This window comes from Castanea sativa, chromosome 2 (assembly GCF_040712315.1).
Source record: "Castanea sativa cultivar Marrone di Chiusa Pesio chromosome 2, ASM4071231v1".
NCBI classification, from domain to species: Eukaryota; Viridiplantae; Streptophyta; class Magnoliopsida; order Fagales; family Fagaceae; genus Castanea; species Castanea sativa.
This window is the reverse complement of record NC_134014.1, coordinates 6056046-6076387: the sequence shown is the minus strand read 5'-3', so window position 1 is coordinate 6076387 and position 20342 is coordinate 6056046. Positions and strand designations below refer to the sequence as shown.

General features: G+C 40.8%; 1 protein-coding gene across 1 annotated transcript; it reads right to left on the bottom strand.

Annotated features, from left to right (window-relative positions):
* Nucleotides 1-926: 926 nt before the first annotated feature.
* Nucleotides 927-5908, bottom strand: LOC142624528 (endo-1,3;1,4-beta-D-glucanase-like). Its single transcript, XM_075798123.1, has 7 exons — nucleotides 5657-5908; nucleotides 5102-5123; nucleotides 2500-2629; nucleotides 2159-2249; nucleotides 1941-2030; nucleotides 1757-1857; nucleotides 927-1395 (listed from the first exon to the last, which is right to left on the bottom strand). The coding sequence occupies exons 1-7, from the start codon at nucleotides 5802-5804 to the stop codon at nucleotides 1255-1257; spliced, it is 723 nt and encodes a 240-aa protein (XP_075654238.1). The 5' UTR covers nucleotides 5805-5908; the 3' UTR covers nucleotides 927-1254.
* Nucleotides 5909-20342: the final 14434 nt, after the last annotated feature.

Sequence of the window (20342 nt, the reverse complement as noted above, 5' to 3'; positions counted from 1 at the left end):
ACAAATATTTACGTGAAAACCCTTGTTCCTTGAAGAAAAAATCACGAGACAAACTCCGAATAATTTCACTATATTAAATAAAAATTACAACACTTAGAGATGCAATTTGAGCAAAAAAAAAAAAACTTTATTTTTCTTTTCACTCGCTGCTCTCTTCTTCACTGTGTATCTCTCACAATTTTCTCTTGCCCTCTATATTTCCCTCTTTCTCTTTTGTTTGCTCTCACGCAGTTATTTAAAACTACATTGGCCTTAGCCTCATTCTCTAGGACTTCTCCACTTACTCACTGGCCTAATGGCCTCTCGTTTTATTTCTTTATCTTTTCCTTCTTTTCTTCCTTTCACACTCTTGACATCAATTCACTTGCCTTGACTTTTGCTTCAGCCAGTTTCTTTTTTCTTCAGCTCTCCCATAGCTAGGCTGAATAGCCCCTTTCTTTTCTCTTTTTCTCCTCAACATGTCCAACACGCCTAAGCCAACCAAGGCAATAACTCATGCTGACTTTCGTACATGATGAAGAAAAGTTTAATTAATCGTTTTCGTTCAAGATTATGTATCTTTACGATAATTTTTCACCTATTCATATTTTAATAACACTTTTTCACTCACATGTATTTTTACAACATTTAAATAACATTATTAAAAATCTCTTACCAATCCGGTCGGAGAGACATGAAGACAAGCTCATTAAATGAGCATGTCTATTACAAGTGGGCTTGACCCATGGTGCAGTGCACCCAACAATATTGTGATTCTCCGTATGACATATTTATTGAGAAACTCTATTCTCACGTAGGATCACCATTAAAGCAGATTTTTTGCCTGGAAATGTCCGGTTAGAGAGGGAATAATAAATAATATTATAAAGTCTTAACAGAAGATATCCTGCACAAGTGAAGATATAGCTAAATGGCCAAAGAGAGAATTGAACTCTTAATTCAGACAATTTTAATTAATATTCTAAACGGTGCTAGTACAAAATAATATCATAAAGTCATAAGTAATTATTACCAAATTTCTGAAACAAGGTTGCTAATCTTCTTCTTTTCGATAATTCAATTATTGCAACAAGTGAAAGATGGGGTTGGTTCTTTTCACTAGAAAGACCAAACAATACTACTAAAGTACAAGCTTTTAGGCGAAACAAAGAGGCTAATTTCTGCGTACAATACATAGATAATTACCCGTCTTCTAGCCGCATTACCTTACGTTATTCTAACCCTCACATTTCTCTCTCATGTATAAACAAATTTTCACTTGACATACTTGGTAAACCAGTTTAACATGTCCAAATGGGCCTCTTCAGCACTCTTGACGGCTGACTCATCCTCAACATTGTACCTTACTGTCCATCCATGAGCCACACCAGGATATATCTTCACAAAGCTATCGAACTGAAAGATATACATAGTAGGAGGTTAAAAAAAGCAGCTGAATTATTGTTAATTTTGATATGCAAAGCAGAAAAATCACTCTTCTTTGTTATAGGAAGAAGAAATAATAACTTTTAGCCAGAAGATTTACTATGCTGGAAGAGATTATGCTCTCTTATCATGAGAAATGTTTCTGACCATGAATTGCTGGTCATGAAAGAAATTCCAGTATTTTTACTGAGGCTTCATTAAATGCTGGAAATATACTATGATGGAAAATTACTTTTTAAAAAAATGACTTAAATTAGAACAAAACACTTAAATTTATAAAATTCAAAATCACGAATAGAGAATCAATGAATGACATTCTCTTAGGACATACCTCAGATTTTTCTGACAAATTCTTTCCAAACTGTTTCATTCGTTCAGGTGGAGAAGAATGGTCAATCTCAGCTCCCAATATTGAAATAGGAATCTTAACATCTGAAACAATGAACCTGAACGTCTGAGACAACATGCTACCTGTAACAAATATTTAGCACGAGCTTGAGAAATGGAAGACTTACTATTGATTTCATCTTCTGTGATCCGTCCAGGATGCAACAAGACAGCAGCCTGAAGGTCAGTAGAACTTGCTAATTTGACCAATACCATTGCTGAAACACATGCACACAAGCTAGATGTTAGCAACTGAAGCACTCCAGGTTTACTATGCCAAGAAATTTTCAAAAAACTCAAGCATTAAATTCGCCATCAAAGTTTAAATTGAAAGAAACTCACTTACCCCCCCAGCAAAAACCTGCAGCCCCTATGGCAGAGAATCCTTTACTCTTCAAAGCTTCAATCACAGGTTTGGCATCTTCAAATCCTTCATCCTAGAAAGGTAAATATATTCGAATTAAGCTCAAAGCAGTCAGAATTAGGTTGGTTCAAGTCATACATTACAGATAAAAAGCATTCAGTTGCAACTTTGGTTTTAGACAAAAATGCATAGACGTGTAGTAGTATGTACGTCAAATAGGACATCAAACACAATTCAATATGTGCCCTGCTTATTTTCTTGATTCTTGCACAAATTTTTATATGCCCATCCTGAAGATTGCAACTGAGAAGCAAGAAACTAACCGTGTTGTGAGCTTTCATCCAGGTGTCTCGATCAAATTTAGGGTCATTTAAATCAGTGACAGGGTCACCATGAAAAAAATCAGGAACTACCACAAAGAAGCCAGCTGCTGCAACCTTGTCAGCTAGTTTCCTTCATAGAGAAGCAATGCATATTATTAATATCATATAGCTAGGAATAACTGATATTTGAATGCACTAACATCTAGTTTATCTAGAACACAAGAGTAAATTTGGCTGGTGAATAAGAAAATTGATGGAACACAAACAGCTCTAAGACATGGTTGATGACAGTTTGGATTTACGTGCTTAGTAAAAGCTAAAATGTGATAAATCATAGTATTTGAAAAACATTTGCTTCCACTAATTCAAACTATTAAGGACTAGATATTATTTGGCTCAATTTTAGATAATTTATTGCAAGTATATATCATTAACATGTGAAGGACTAAAAAGAAGTATGAGTAAAATCAAATAAATGGTGAGTACAGAAGAAAATAAAGAAGAAGAAAACATTATATACCCTGGACTAAGTATAGCATGTCGGACTTGTGATCAAAACACTTCATATTTAGGATGAACTTATCAAAACACTACATGTTTAGGATGCATATACAATCAACAATTAGAAACAAGTTCACTTTACAAGCCCTTAAACTCTATAACGTGGAAAATGCAGAAAACCCCCTTGCAATTTGCCTATAAAACACAAAGACCTCATGAAATTTTAAGCCTGACACACAAATTTATGTAATCGTGCTTTAGTGATAATTGTGACATTTTCCATTACTATTGATGGTAAATAGTATCTGTACCTCATGTGGGCATTTACACACTCTGAAATAAAGGGCAAAAGAGGAGAGTCATTTCTATTACTATCTCCAGCCTCTTTCCAAAGGCTATAATTCCATGAAATTCAAAGAACTTTAGGCCCCTTTGGCCCTTGGATTTCTTGATTGTGTTCCATTAGCTAACTAAACATGACTAAATTTAGGCCAATTACATGTAAATGGCCAAATTTTGGCCTCTATAGCTGTTGGAAAGAGGCATGAAATATTCTTGTCTCTTCTGTCCTCTGTTTCATATACACATATAATTTCACATGCGAGGTACATGTACTATTTACCATTAATAATAATGATAAATTAAAACAGTTATACCTAAAACATGACTTCAAGGATGTTATGGGTCATATGTCAAAATTCAGTGATCATGTCTTGCGGGCAAACCATATGAATCCCCTTATGGATACTTGCTATTTCGTTTTCCTTATTTTCCTTCTTGGAAATCAGAGTTCAAAAGTTTATAAGCTAACCATTGATATCACTTTCCTTGATATCGTCCTTCCCAGAATATTCATCAGCCACATGCTTCACTCAAACTAAAAATTCCAATCCTTCCACAAGCTTCATGTTTCCCACATTCTTGGACTTGATATCACTTATTTTTTCTTTTTCTTTTTCTTTTTTTTTCTTTTTTTTCCAAATTCATTAACAATGATGTTAAGGATTGCATATTTTTTATCATTGTCCTGCGTGACTGCATCACATCCTTTAAAAGACTTTCTTAGGCAGGTGAACAAAATTGTTGGATAATGATCCTTGTGAAGTTAACAATACATGTATTGGCAGAAATCAAGGAATTTAGGCTGGTCACAATTACTCAGTGTTACCAAATCTGGTCCTAATAAACCACCATTAGTTGGAGCCTCCTAAGGAAGCAATTACTCAAATGATACCAAAGTCGGTCCTAGTCAACCACCTTTACTATTGGAAAATTCTAAGGAAACAATCACATAATACTTTCTAAGAATCACACTTTGTACAATCGATTTTGAATTTAAATTCTTTTTGTATGGAGAATATGTTGTATTTTAAAAGGAGATGTAACCTTACTATACTAGCCGAATGAACAAGATACAGTTTCTACTTTCTACTCTCCAAATATTCTCTCAACTGTTTGATTTCTTTGAACATGTACTAGTTTTGTGAAAATTAAGAAGAGAAAACTCCCCATTCTTCCTTTTCATGGGTCATAGCTGCACAAAAAATGGATATCCTTCATCCCTAAATTCCTTAATCCAATAGAAGGCAAGATTTTATCTCGGAGAATTACTCTCTATATATATGGTTTTGAAATTCAAAATTCTATTTGTATAGAGATAATGTTGTGTTATAAAAGGAGATGTAACCTTACTATACCAGCTTTCTAATCTCCAAATATTCTCTCTACTGTTTGATTTCTTTCTACATGTACTAGTTTTGTGAAAATTAAGAAAAGAAGGATCATAGCTGCACATAAAAGTGGATTTCCTTCAAAATCCTTAATCCTAGAGAAGGCAAGATTTATCTCTAAGAGAACCAAGGGAAAAAAAAATAGCAGCTCAGCTAGCCGTCCTTTAAAAATCATTTCTATCACCTATGTTGCTTTTCTTTTGCTTAAATGATCCAAAGTAACTATTGAATGTTGTCATATAACTCTATCCTCTTAGTTTGAGTGACACTTTTCTTTTACGAATGCAAGCAGGTAACAGAATATGTAACTAGTTGCCTCTATATAGCGCAATTGAAATATTTGATCCAGTAAAATAAAGAAATCATCATACCTGAAATTTGGTGCTTCATAACCTGCAAAACACCACAAGATGATACATAAAAAATTGAATTATAGCTCCAAGGAACATAATCAAATTTATGTCTAGTAAAGATAGATCATATTCCTTATTTGTAATGCTATACTTTTATCTCAACAAAACTGAAGAACCGCTCCCCAGACACACACATATACACCACAACAACAAAAGGCAAGCCTTAGGTCTCAAAGTTTCTTGGGGTTGACTATTGATTATCAACCACTAATCATGGTCAATCACTTATTCTTTCCTATCGTTTTAATTATTCTATTCGAAGTCATATTTTTATTACTTCATTAACAATATTATCATTCAAACCCAGATGGTCAATTTTTTTGTTTTTTAATGTTTATTAGGAATTATAATCGCTTTGCAAGGAAGCTTCCACAAAACTAATCAAAACCCAGGTCCAAAACTTTTGAATTAGAGATTCAAGAATGCAAACATGTATTTAAACATCATGTATATAAAACATATATATATATATAGAAACAAAGGAACCCAAGTAAGAGAAAAGAGGATAGGTACCAAAACCATCGGAAAGGAGAAGGATGGCAAGCTTAGAATGAGAAGAGCCAGTGACATAAGTTTGAAGGCCTCCAAACTCTTGGACTGTCCCTGCTCCACAGGTTGAGCTCAAGGTTGGTGCGTTCTCAAAGCACTGAGAGCTCGACATTTTTTAGTTACAGTTGTGATCAGTGGCTGAGTCTGAGCTGCAGTGTCAAAAGTGTTGAAGATTTGGAAGGAAAAGTGGAGGCAAGTTGAGGTTTAATGGAGAAGAAGACAAGAATGGAGTAAACGTCACTACTTACGTCAAAGGACGCTCTGTCTTGGTCAGTCTCATCCCTCCAAAAAAAAAACAATTTGTTATTCCTGCTTATTATAAAAACAAACAATTTATTATTCCAAGCGTAATATACTACTAACATATTCCTTCTGTATAGATCAAACCTCTTTTTTTTTTAGCCACAGCATATCTAAGCTATAGAGATGTGGAGAGTAAAAGGACTTGAATGGGCATATGGACCTTTGGATTGTAGTACGGAGGGCCGACCTACTCCAGAATTAAACTCTACAAATTGGCTCATACGCCGAGGATCCGAGGGTACAGCCGAGAGCGAGCTTCTCCTCGGACAGAACCAAGAAAACTCAAGACTTCATTATAAAGGTTAAGGCACAACTCTCGAAAGACTAATGGTTAAAAGGGGACACCCTGAACCTTCTAGATGCACCAGTGTTAAAGAAAATATCAAGTGCAAAGGCTGCCACCTCCGCATTAAAGGCTCTGCATCTACCTCCCTGGCCGCATTAATGGGGAAGTGACCCCGAACGGTAGGGCTAAAACTTCTAGTCAGCACATCCAAAAGTATCGGAAGGAAGTATTTAAGATGAAGGCCAGAGAAGAAGGGGGATCAGCAAAAAAAGAAAGAAACTAAGAGTTGTAACTTCTAAGGAAGAAATATCAATAATACAGAAATGGTCCTCGGATTACGTCCGAGGAGGCCTTTTTTCAGTTATCTTTTGTTATTTACATGTGTTTGTAACTCTTAGCCCGTTATTAAGTTTTCAACACTTCTAATCTAGGTTACAAGCCCACGCTCTACAAATTTTATTGTCTAAGGCTCATTGGGCCTGAGCCCGTAGTTGTCTTTGGGTCCAGGTGCAATTGTGCACTTACAATTGGCGCCGTCTGTGGGAAATCTAGTCTAAAAGGAGTTGGGATACTATGGCAGGCTTGGGTTCCCACCATGCAGAGTCACAGGGATCACAGCTAGAGGATCTTTTCGAGCGTCTTGAGCGTCGAAGGGATCGGGAGGGAAGCGTCCATACAGAATACCCCGGGGCTAGCCATACTCATGGTGGGGGCAGCACCACCCATGGGGATGGAGCTAAAGCCATGCAGAAGGAGATTAATCGTTTGAAGAGAAAGTTACGCCGCGCCAGACGCAGGTCTTCACCATCCTCATCTAATCCTTCCTCAGAGGAGGTACAGGGAGGTAGCTACAGCTCAAGATCCTGCTCACCCCCCAGTGCAATGTCCTCTGGTGAGGAGGATGACCAGCTAGCTCGCAGACGCAAGAAGGCTCCTTCCAAGGGCTTAGGGAACGATGCTATGAGTCGGGCGTTGCACCAACTCTCCAAATCTCCGTTTTCACGGAGGATTGAGAAGGGGAGGCTCCCCAGGAGGTTTACTCAACCCACCTTTACCATCTACAATGGTCGGACTGATCTGGTGGAGCACGTGAGTCACTTTAACCAGAGGATGGCGGTGCACTCTCACAACGAGACCCTGATGTGTAAAGTTTTCCCCTCTAGCTTGGGACCTATTGCTATGAGGTGGTTCAACGGCCTTAAATCAGGGTCTATAGGTTCGTTTGGGGAGCTTACTAGAGCATTCGCTTCGCGGTTCATTACGTGTAACAGAGTACCTCGGCCATTGGACTCGCTGTTATCCATGACCATGAGAGAAGGGGAGACGTTGAAAGCATACTCCGACCGTTACTGGGAGATGTTTAATGAAATAGATGGCGACTTTGATGAGGTGGCGCTTAATACCTTTAAGGTAGGTCTTCCTACTGATCACGACCTGAGAAAGTCTTTGACTAAAAAGCCCGTCCGCAGCGTACGTCGCCTCATGGACCGTATTGACGAGTACAAAAGAGTGGAGGAAGACCAACAGCAAGGAAAGGGTAAGGAGAAGGTTATCCCGCAGGAGAGAAGGGATTTCGGATCGGGACAGGTACCAGAATTACAAGCATAGGAGAGATTACTTTGGGCAGTCAGTCTCGGCAGCACCTCATGCAGTGAACACGGTGTTACAGAACCGGTACATCACTCGCCGGAGAAAGTTCGTATGGAACCCTTCTTCAAATGGCACAGTAAGATGGCAGGAGACTAGGAATCAACAGCACACGCCAATACCATCAAGATGTGGGCCACACTACCGAGAATTGTCGGACCCTTTGGAACCACTTGGAGCAGCTTGTCAGTGAAGGAAAACTGAAGCAGCACTTGTGCCAACCTAGCGGGTCGGGCAGTCAATCTGGCTCAAACAATCAGATGAATAATTCATCTCGGCAGGCGTTAGGAACAATTAATGTTATTTTTGCTGCACCTGGCAGGATCGGCTCGGCTCCCACCAGGGTGATGGCAGTTTCACATCCTCAGGCCGAGGAGTCGGGCTGTATACCGAAGAGGTTGAAGCTAAACTTGCCCGTTTTGGAATTTTCCGAGGAGGATAAGGTAGGGACTATCCAACCCCATGACGATGCTCTTGTAGTTACACTTAGGATAGGGAATTATGATGTGAGGAGGGTGATGATAGATCAGGGCAGCGGTGCAGATATCATGTACCCTGATCTATTTAAGGGGTTAAGATTGAAGATGGAAGATCTTACTCCTTATGACTCGCCACTTATAAGCTTCGAAGGGAGAGCCGTTGTGCCAAAGGGACAGATCCGTTTGCCCGTTCAATCCAGCTCAGAAACGGTTGAGGTGGATTTCATTGTGGTTGACGCGTACTCTCCATATACAGCCATCCTCGCCAGGCCATGGCTGCACGCTCTTGAAGCTGTCTCCTCTACCTTACATGTTAAGGTTAAGTTCCCCTCGGGGGAATGTGTTGAAGAAATCCTCGACAGCTAATCGGTGGCCAGGCAATGCATGTCGGCTGTAGTGCTGCACTAGACAAAAGCCGAGTCTTCGGCTTCGATCACCAAAGACTTATAGCAGTTAACAGCTCCTGATGCATCTGGAATGATGACAGGAGAGGAGGCTCATTGTGAGGAGTTGGAGAAGTTTTTGATAGTCGATGATCCAGAGAGGTTCTTCCAAGTCAGCATGCGCTTGCCACACCAGGAGAAAATGGAGTTGTTGGAATTTCTGAAGGACAATATTGATGTTTTTGCGTGGGACCCGTATGAGGCTCCAGGTGTAGATCCGAGCTTCATTTTCCATTGTTTTAATGTCAACCCTGCAATTGTTCCGAGAAGGCAGCCACCTCAGCGTTCTTCCAAAGAACATTCCGAGGCTGTAAAGGAAGAGGTGCTCAAACTCAAGAGGGCTGGGGCTATTAAGGAAGTTTTCTACCCCGAATGGTTGGCGCATACGGTTGTTGTTAAAAAGAAGAATGGAACGTGGAAAGTATGTGTGGACTTCACAGATTTGAACAAAGCTTGCCCCAAGGACTCGTTCCCAATGCGGTGTATTGATCAACTGGTGGATGCCACTGTCGGGCATCCTCGAATGAGTTTTTTGGATGCTTTCCAGGGTTACCATCAGATTCCATTAGCGTTGGAGGATCAAGAGAAGACTGCTTTCATTACTCCAACAGGGAACTACCACTATAAGGTCATGCCATTCGGGTTGAAGAATGCCGGGGCTACCTACCAAAGAATGATGACCAGAATGTTTGAACAGCAACTAGGGAAGACTATTGAGGTATACGTAGATGATATGGTGGTAAAGAGCAAAACAATACCTTCACACGTCAAAGATCTAGCCGACACCTTCTAGGTGCTAAGAAAGTACAAGCTGCGCCTTAACGCCTCAAAGTGCTCTTTTGGCGTGGGGTCCGGGAAGTTTTTGGGGTACATGATTACTCACAGAGGCATAGAGGTGAACCCAGCGCAGGTCAAGGCTATTCAGGATTTGCAGCCACCTTGGAACCCAAAAGAGATCCAGAAATTGACCGGAATGATTGCTGCATTGAATAGGTTTATCTCTCGGTCAGCTGACCGATGCCGTCCTTTCTTCCAATTGTTGAATAAATGGAAAGGGTTTCAATGGACCGAGGACTGCGTGTTAGCTTTCCAGCAGCTTAAGCAGTATCTTTCTCGACCACCCATCTTGTCTCGCCCCGAGGCGGACGAGGTCTTGTTTGCTTATCTGGCAGTGGCCATCCACGCGGTCAGCCTGGTCCTTATAAGGAATGAAAGCGGGGTGCAAAGACCGGTCTACTATGTTAGTAAGTCTTTGAATGAGGCCGAGGTGCACTATCTGCTCTTAGAGAAAGCGCTTCTGGCCATAGTTCACGCCACGCGCAAGCTTCTCCATTATTTCCAGTCTCACATCGTAGTGGTTCTGACCCAATTGCCTCTCAAGGCGGTGTTACGCAGCGCCCATTATTCTGGTAGGGTGGCAAAGTGGGGAACCATTTTGGGGGCTTTTGATATTAAATACAAGCCTCGCACCTCGGTGAAGGCCCAGGTCCTCCCTGACTTGGTGGCAGAGTTTACTGAACCATTGTTAGAAGAAACTATAAAAGAAGCACACATGGATGGAAAATCAGTTGGAGTGATCACGGCCGTAGTGCCTTCGATTTGGAAAGTGTATATGGATGGGGCTGCTAATCAGAGAGGGTTTGGTGTTGGACTTGTTCTAACGTCCCCTGAGGGGATTGTCTTTAAAAAATCTTTGAGATTGGCATTCTCGACTACTAGCAATGAGGCCGAATATGAAGCAGTCTTGGTAGGTATGCAGATGGTACGTAGGATGGGTGAAAAGGAAATCTATGTGTTCTCGGACTCTCAGTTAGTGGTCGGCCAAGTCATGGGGACCATGGAGGCTAGAGACCCCAGAATGCAGGAATATTTGGCCCAGGTCAAGCGTCAGTAAGCTGAATTTGACTCCTTCGTCTTAGCTCATATTTCTAGGAGTGCAAACACCCATGCAGATTCTTTGGCTACGTTGGCGACATCCTCGGCTTAGGACTTGCCCAGGGTTATCCTCGTGGAGGATTTGTTGGAGCCAACTCTTACCGTCGTCAGCACATTTCACATTCATCTGATAAGGCCTGGACCTAGTTGGATCGACCCGGTTATAGCTTTTCTTAAGAATGATATCCTTCCTGAGGACAAATCTGAAGCAGAAAAGATACGTCGAAAGGCGCCACGTTTCTGGTTGTCCGAGACCGGAAGGTCTGTACAAACGATCCTTCTCGGGACCGTACTTGTTGTGTGTGCACCCCGAATCAACGGAAGCATTGCGGAGGAACCTGGCATGAGGGGATTTGTGGAAGCCACACTGGGGGAAGGTCCTTAGCCCATAGAGCTCTGACTCAGGGTTATTGGTGGCCCAATATGCAGAGAGAGGCTCAGGACTATGCCAGAAAATGTGATCAATGCCAGAGGTTCGCTCCTAATATTCATCAACCTGGTGGGGTTCTTAACCCTCTCTCCAGTCCTTGGCCTTTTGCCAAATGGGGATTGGACATAGTGGGGCCATTTCTGAGAGCTGCAGGAAACAAAAGATGGCTTCTTGTGGGAACAGACTATTTCACTAAATGGGTTGAGGCCGAGCCCTTAGCAAATATCAGAGATGTTGATTCCAAGAAGTTTGTCTGGAAAAATATTGTCACTAGATTCGGTATACCACACACACTTATCTCAGACAATGGCGTTCAATTTGACAGCAAGGCCTTTAGGCAATATTGTGGTGACATGGGTATCATAAATAGATACTCCACCCCAGCTTATCCTCAGGGAAATGGGCAACCCAAGGCCGTTAACAAGCTCATAGTCAGTGGGCTCGAGAAAAGGTTGGACGATGCGAAAGGCAGATGGGTAGAAGAGCTCTCTCATGTCCTGTGGACGTATCGGACCACACCGCGCAGGTCCACGGGAGAAACGCCATTCTCTATGACTTATGGAGCCGAGGCGGTGATACCTCTGGAATCTGGTTTTCCCACCCTAAAGACGAGCTCTTTTAGCCCGAAGAATAACAATGGACTTCTGGAGAAAGATCTTGATTTACTTGAGGAACGACGCGAGGCAGCTATGGTCCAAATGGCCTATTATCAACAAAAGCTAAAACGGGGATATGATGCTCACGTGAAGCTAAGGCCGCTCGCAATTGGTGATCTTGTACTGAGAAAAGTTGTGGGCACTTCTAAAAACCCAGCTTGGGGTAAGTTAAGTCCCAACTGGGAAGGCCCTTATTGCATTGTTTCAGTAGCAGGCATAGGGTCATATCGGCTAGCTGACTTAGATGAAAGAATTGTACCACGCCCATGGAATGTAAATAACCTTAGAAGGTATTATTATTAATATAATGTGCTTTTGTTAGTTAACATTTCAAAGTTATAAGTACCTCTACACTTGAAGTTACTATTCTTAAGAATCAAACAGAAACTTGGTTAAGTGTTGTCCTCGGACCACAAACCTTGTGGAAATTGATGTCTTGTCATTTGTTAAACAGAACCTTAGTTATGCCGGGTCCTCGGACCTCCTACTTTGGGAAAATTAACACTTGAAATTACTATTCTTAAGAATCAAACAGAAACTTGGTTAAGTGTAGTCCTCGGATCACAAACCTTGTCACTGTTCTTAATATTTTTGTCACTGTTCTTATTCTTATCACCCGTTTTATGGAAATCATTATCTCACCATTCATTAATTTGGATCTCAAGTTCTTCATTCTTAAGTGTTAAGCAAAATTTTTGTAAGGAATAGTCTTCGGACCTTACATCCTACTGAAAACAATATGTCAGATTACAAAGGTTTAACTGTCATGTGAGTTGTCTAACTTTGACATTATTTGACGTCTAAATTAAGTTATGTGGCTGTTTTGAAGTCATAGTTATTTGCATGGTGGAGTTATACTTATTTATTCTGTTTTCCCTTTAACTATTTGTTATTGGAAGCTCTCATGGCAAGCACAAAAAGAATAAAGTAAAACAAAGACAACATGAACGAGAATTGAATAAAAGTCTTCTTCATTAATTGTATACAAAAAAAGGAGGAGTACAAAAGGTTCTATCCTAGGCCTTAAGCTTGTGCAGGGGGGTCTTGGAGGGAGCTGCTGCCAGCCTCAGTACTCTTCAACTCCAGTTCAAAGGTGGACAAAACTTGCTTCCCTTTGTCTGTTGAAGGAACGAGGGGCTCCATGTCTTGGACTTGCTCCTTCTCGGCGCCATCACTTGTCCTTCTCTTTATAGGAACCTTCAGACCGTAGGATCAGAACAAGCTCTTGCACCACGGAGGAAGGGCGGGAGGCAGACGGCAACAGGAGGGTCTTCAATTTCCTGTATGTCTAGGGGAAGCCAAATATTCTCGGGCTTCCTCAGCTCGGAAGCTTGAGGAACCCCTGCTGCATTCATGGCCTCTCCCCAGACTTGGTGACAGTACTCTCGGCACAAGGCCGCGAAGGCCTCTGTCAGCTGTTCTTGTGTTCTGGTTACCCCTCCTGATAACTGGTCTTCTTCGCGGCCTCCAGTGCGTGCTTGTGGGCGCGAGCTTCCTCCTTAGCCCGCGTAAGCTCCTTTTCCAAGTCAGAGCGTGCCTGTTGGACTTGGGTGAGCTCGTCATCCTTTTGACGAAGGAGCTTACGCTGTCCCTCCACTTGGGTCTCCATCGTCTTTAGGCTGGCCTTGTCACCATCTCTCTCTCTTTTTAGATTGGCCAACCTTGATGTGAGCTTCCCATTCTCAGCTAGGGCCTGGCTTAAGGATTTTTCTGCCTTTTGCCTTAGTTCTTGCTCCATCCCAGTGCGCTTTCGAGAATCCTTCACGAACTTCTCAGCCACGAAAACTTCTTGGATGGACTGCAAAAATGTTAAGAGGATAAATATGCTAAAGTATTTACAATTAAATATAAGGTAGGAGGGCAAGGTGGAACTTACCAGAGCTAAACCCCTTTTTAACGAGAGGAACAGCTGCGGCTGGCCCATTTTCTCCAAGGTTTCCATGTCCTTAGGCAGCAGAAGAGGACGCTCCAGCACCTCGGCTAAGTGGTGGGCGTGGCCTTGTTGAACTGCCCTAATGCTGGAGTGGCAGGGAATGGGTGCGCCGTCCAGTCTCAAGTCAGGAGACCAAGTAGCTGGTGCTCGGCGCACCTCGGCCACATCTCTGATCTCCCCGCTTTCAACCGAGCGGGGGCGCCCTTTGCCCTTGTCCAACTTCTGCTGCTGGGCCAGCGCGGGCTGTTTCATTTTCTTTTGTTTTTCTCCTCCAGCCCCCTCGGCCTCCACTTTCCTTTTCTTCTTTGGATCCTTGGCTGGAGGCTTAGGGTCGGTTGGAGGAGGAGGAGGTAGTGGTAAAACTGGGGGAACCTGGGACCCCCGTGTCCCCTTCTTCGCCACTCGTGCGCCTCTTGCGGTCATAAGGTCCTTTAGCTCGTCCATCTCTTCATCAATGGAGTTGTCGTCTGGACGTGCTATCACTAGACCTTCGATCCCAAAGGCTTCGGCTGCTTCTTCTTCCTCATCAGAAAGAACGACGAACGGGTTTCCGCGAGGTCGTGGGGAGTCCTCGAATTGGAATTGTTCTATCTCCTCGTCCAACATGTTCGAAGAAGACACTCGCTCCTCTGGGACATCAATAGCCTGAGAGTGCACAGCGAGGGGAACTGCCGCAATGGGCTGTGTGTACAACACTGTATGTGGGGCGTCAGGGATGTCGTGGTCGGCCAAAAAGTGGGGTCTGGCTACGTTAATTCTCCTACGCCTTCAGTCACCCGCGATTATGGCGTTCTCGATCTCCTGGAAGTCCGAGGAGACGGGATCGTACCCCAAAATCAAGTGGGCCGCTCTAAGTTGTAGGTCTCTGCTAACGAACACCTCGGAGCATAACACTCTATTCAAGTCTGCAACGTTGCAGTGGCTTAAGCGCGGGCACACGTTTTGCTTATCTGCAAAGAAAAACATCCAAATAAACAAACATGGTCAGAGGCGCAGAACATATAATAAAGTAAAGGTATACGCTCGAGTAAATGCAAATGCACATTCCTAGATGATTTAGGGAGTTATGGGATGGGAAGTTAAATCCTAAGGTGTCGCACCTGGAACTCCCCACTCAACTGGGCAGTGGGGGCCGTCGTGCCAATTGCCAGAGACGACGAGGTAGTCATCCTTCATGCCTTTATTGGACTTGGGCAAACATGAGATCAACCTAACTACGCTGGAGCGGGATTTGATGTAGTAACCTACTCCAGTGAGTTTGTGGCATTCGTACATGAAGACGACATCATGCCAGGTAAGGTTCAGACCCATTTGCTCGTTTAGAGCGTCGACGCTACCCAAAACTCTAAAAACATTTGGGGCGCACTGGTCGGGACACAACCAGTGGTTGCGGAGGTACTCCCTAGTTACAGGCTTCATTGGGAGGGTCATCACACCTTCTACGAAGGCTACCATTGGGATGATAACCTCTCCAGCCTTCCTAGAACCGGCCACGGCTTCCACCAGGCAATATTCTAAACCTACGTCGCTGGGAATACGATACTTGGCTCTAAAGCCTTCCATCCCAGCGGCGGTATCAACTAGACATTTAAACTTTCCCATCGGAAAGGAACGAAAAACTAAGTTCTAAGAGGGAGAACTGTTATAAGGGGGGCCGAGGACAGGGTCCAAGGAGAAAGGGTTCAGAGAAAAGAAATGAGATTGCTGATATTTTGATGGGATTAGCCTCTGGAGAAATAAATGAAGGCGCAGGTTCCCGAAGCGTCACGACGTGCGGGAAGCGACCTCGAAATTGTATTTGTCCCGCCCAAATTTTCATGGAGTAACAAGGACCGTTGGATGCTCATCTCACCGTTGAACGTGGGGGACAAGGTATAACTTACGGTAATAAATGCGTGCGTTTTTGAAAATAAAACCGCCAAGTGGCATCCTCTGGAACGCCAAACGGTCTTCACACGTGTAGATATTTACAGAACGTGTGGGGAGAGTTTTCGTTGGATCAAAACCCTATTTTTCTCCTCAGATGATGAAAAATAGAGTTTTTAGGGGCTATTGTGGGGAGTAAAAGGACCTGAATGGGCATATGGGCCTTTGGACTGTAGCATGGAGGGCCGACCTACTCCAGAATTAAACTCTACAAATTGGCTCATACACCGAGGATCCGAGGGTACAGCCGAGAGCGAGCTTCTCCTCGGACAGAACCAAGAAAACTCAAGACTTCATTATGAAGGTCAAGGCACAACTCTCGAAAGACTAATGGTTAAAAGGGGACACCCTGAACCTTCTAGATGCACCAGTGTTAAAGAAAATATCAAGTGCAAAGGCTGCCACCTCCGCATTAAAGGCTCTGCACCTACCTCCCTGGCCGCATTAATGGGGAAGTGACCCCTGAACAGTAGGGCTAAAACTTCTAGTCACTATCCAAAAAGTATCAGGGAAGGAAGTATTTAAGGGGGGTGGAGGCCAGAGAAGAAGGGGGATCAGCAAAAAAAGAAAGAAACTAAGAGTTGTAACTTCTAAGGAAGAAATATCAATAATACAGAAATGGTCCTCGGATTACGTCCGAGGAGGCCTTTTTTCAGTTATCTTTTGTTATTTACATGTGTTTGTAACTCATAGCCCGTTATTAAGTTTTCAGCACTTCTAATCTAGGTTACAAGCCCACGCTCTACAAATTTTATTGTCTAAGGCTCATTGGGCCTGAGCCCGTAGTTGTCTTTGGGTCCAGGTGCAATTGTGCACTTACAAGAGACACAACAAATTTGATAGCTGCTGATATGAGAGGTTGGTAGTGGTTGGTTAAAAAATGATATCAATGGTGAGTCTATATAAAAATCAATAAAATTTTGCCAATTTAATAGTGAAAATATTTGTCATTTTTGTGCTTGTTTCTATATCAAACTTGAAAATAAGGGATTAATTGGGACAAATATCGGTGACAAATCGTTGACCTAGTCAATATTGTCAATATTGTTGAAAATCTTAAGAAATGACTTGAAAAGAAGAGATAAACTAAGACAAATATAGGTGACAAGTTGATATTGTCGATATTATTGAGAATCTTAAAATAAATAAATATATTGTAATGACTAGAATTGTGGCCCAAGTTCATTTAGAACAATGTGACTTAGCACAACAAGCCCTAAGCAATAGATTTGTAAGAGAGTGAGTTTAATGAACAACTACAAAGTTGAGCAAATTCAGACTTAAGATTGACTAAGCTAAGGTTATTATTATAAGAGTAGGAGACAATTTTAATGTAAAAACTTTTCATGGGCAAGTCCAAGGAAGAGTTGTTCATACAATCATCAGGATTATTCTCTTTACAATGAGATTATGTATTCTCCTTTTTTCTCTCTTTCCTCCAATGTCCCCACATTTCTGTGGGTATTACTTCCTTATATGGTCCCTTTTGTTTCATCTCAGCCCTCTATTTGTACAATTTCAAGGAAACTCTTTGGATGTTTGTCCCATCAGGACTCTTCTGGAGGTGGTAGGAAGGGCTATGAGCTGTGAAAACACTGTTCATGAGTCATTTTTTCATAAACGCGGCCAGTTTAGTTGCTACAGTACATTAATTGTGGAGGTGGTAGTCACCTTCTCAGATATTTCTTCTTTCTATTGCCTACATGGTTCTGATGCCTTCCCTGGAGCTCTACTTTTTGGTATGGTTGATTACCTAAAATATTTCCGAGGTGCCTTTACTCCTCAGGAACCTCAATCCATGTGCCAATTCCCCTTTTCTCCTCGAACTTCTTGTCTGCGTGCATATGGATCTTTAATGATCCTCGAACAAGGCCCGAAGGTCAAAGATGTGCTTGGATCACTTGCTCCCACACACACACACATACATATATAAAAGAATCTCGAGTTTTTGGTGGTCAATAGACAAATTAATAATATTTCTAAAGATAGTTAACACCTTTAACATGAAGCAACACCTGAGTTTAAATATTCATTAACTAAAAAACATTTGGTCATTTTTTCTTTTTCAAGAGTATGACCATAGGTAAAATTAATAGATTATTTGATTATTTATATTTTTGGAGTTTTTCTAGGTCAACTTAATTCTTGAGATGGAATGAATATATATATATATATATATATATATATATAAATTAATTACATCAGTTTTTTTATTTATAATAGTATGCTAGTCAATAGCTTTTTATTGAATGTGTATTATGCAAAAATCTACTGTTAGATTGTTTACATTTCAAGATAATAAGATGTTATCAATTATCTCAACTATAAATTGTTTACATTTCAATTATTTTGTTTTCTTAAAATTTATACATAAATTATGAGTTTATGGACTTAGTAGTACATACCATCTTATTAAGACCAATTTTAGTGTGCATATTAAAAAAGTGAGAACTTAAGATTAACAATGAAAATTTTAAAATATTGATTGAATAAAAAGTTATTAACAAAAATTTATATGGGTAGCATTGAATATAATTAAAAAAAATTCATAATTGCCACAATAACCTCTATTCTAAGAATTTCCTCAAAAAAAAAAACCTTTTGTGGGCTCATGAGGACCGAGTATGTATTGTGGGGGGCTTGAGGACCGATGATGAAGTTTAAAAGTCACAATATGGAGTGCCAATTCCACGGCCCACAACCCACAGGCCCGACGAAGAGGGTTGCTCAAGCAGATGAAGAGGTACATCAGAAATACTTTAATGCGTACCAAGTAGAGACCAAAAGTCAAGGAATGAGTTTTTAATTTGGAATAGCTTGTAGCCTCCACATCAAATGTCCTGCACACCTAGCCTCTTGGCCACATTAAATGGTGGGTAGCAGCTTTATCAGCTGCATTGAAGAAGTGACTTGAACAGTGCAAGTCATAGCTAAGCAAGCTCCTTCTACCACCTTCTTCAGACATAAAAAGTGACAAGTGTCATGCGAGGAAACTGGTTAGGTGAGAAATGGATGATTGAGATGCGAGGAAGGGAGGAGTATATATACAAGAAAGAGGGACTGCATAAAAGGACAGGAAAAAAAAAAGATCAAGGAAACGGAGAGAGAAACGAGAAGAACACTACGAGAAAAAGATAGGAAATTGTACAATGGACAGGAGATCTTGAACCTCCTTGGGAAGGCTTCGCGGGGGAGATTGGTTAATTTAATATACTTATCTTGCATTTTTTCTTTCTTGTCCGACCCTCAGATTGGGTCATTTCCATGTTGTGTTGTTCCCTCTCTACAAATTCTTTATTTTGGGTCATAGACGAATTGATTCGGTCACTGTTTTGAGTGGGCCGTGGGCCCTTAAGATATTTCTTGCCCTTACACCTTTTATTTTAAGAAAGCATTAACTTTAAGGAACAAAAAAAAAAAAAGAGGTGTTCTTCCACAAGTAAAAGAATGGTGTCACATATATCTTCGGTGATTAGTTTTTTTATTATATATTAAATGAAAATTATTCATTAATAACAATTAAATATTAGAATGAGTTTTTCTCTCTCTCTCACACACACACACACACACACACACATATATATATATATATATTAGAATGAGTATTATTATTATTATTATTATTTTTAAATCCCACTTCCCAAGTATGTTAGTCGGTTTATTACTAAATTTACATTTGACGTAAATAACGTGATCAGGATATTCGCTTGGAACTTGGGACTTGGGAGGGTATGAGTATGAGTGCTATCCGGTGGGAATTGGGGAGGTCTATCATGTATGTCTTGATCTTTTTCTTTTTAATCTTTGGTTTTTTTTTGGGAGTTTAACTTCAATGATATAAATTAAGAGCTTAAAGACACTGTTGATCCCTAAAGTTTAGCTAATAAACAATGCTAGGCTACAAGCAATGATTAAATGTTCACTTTTAATCTTATAGTAGTTATGATTAAACTAAAAATTAACACGATATCATTTTGTAAGGATTAATAGTAAAAACTGATTACTTTGAATTTGTTAGATAATAAAGACTAAAATTGATTATTTTAATTTTTTTTAAATTAAAGTGATTACTTTAGTTTGATGACTAAAAATGATCAACTTAAAATTTTAAAAACTAAAATTACTCGTGAACTAATTTAAGAACCACACATGTATTTTAACATTTCTTCATTCTATTAAAAGATGGAAAATGACCTTAATGTATTAAATTTTGTATTGTATAGACTATAATGAAAGTTGAAGAGTTAAATTACTGCGCATTCATCACCCTACCGGTTAACGTCGCAATCATGACAACACCAACCACTTCTCTCCGTTTGTAACTTTTCATTGGTGCTGTCTTGAAATGATTGAGATCTATGTATTGCACCTGATGCAATAGCTATTAACAATTAAGATTGAAAGTTCAAAAAAAAATAAAGCAATGCGTTTGTGAGTGGGAGAGGGGGTAAGGTATTGCACCCGATCTTAATTCATCCTAAAAATGTATAGTACACTTCTTACTTTTATTATATTTTATCATACGATTAAGTTGATAATTGTACTACATTTTTAAATTTGAGAATCTAAAATATAATGTATATATTTTTTGTCTGTAGAAATACAAACCACC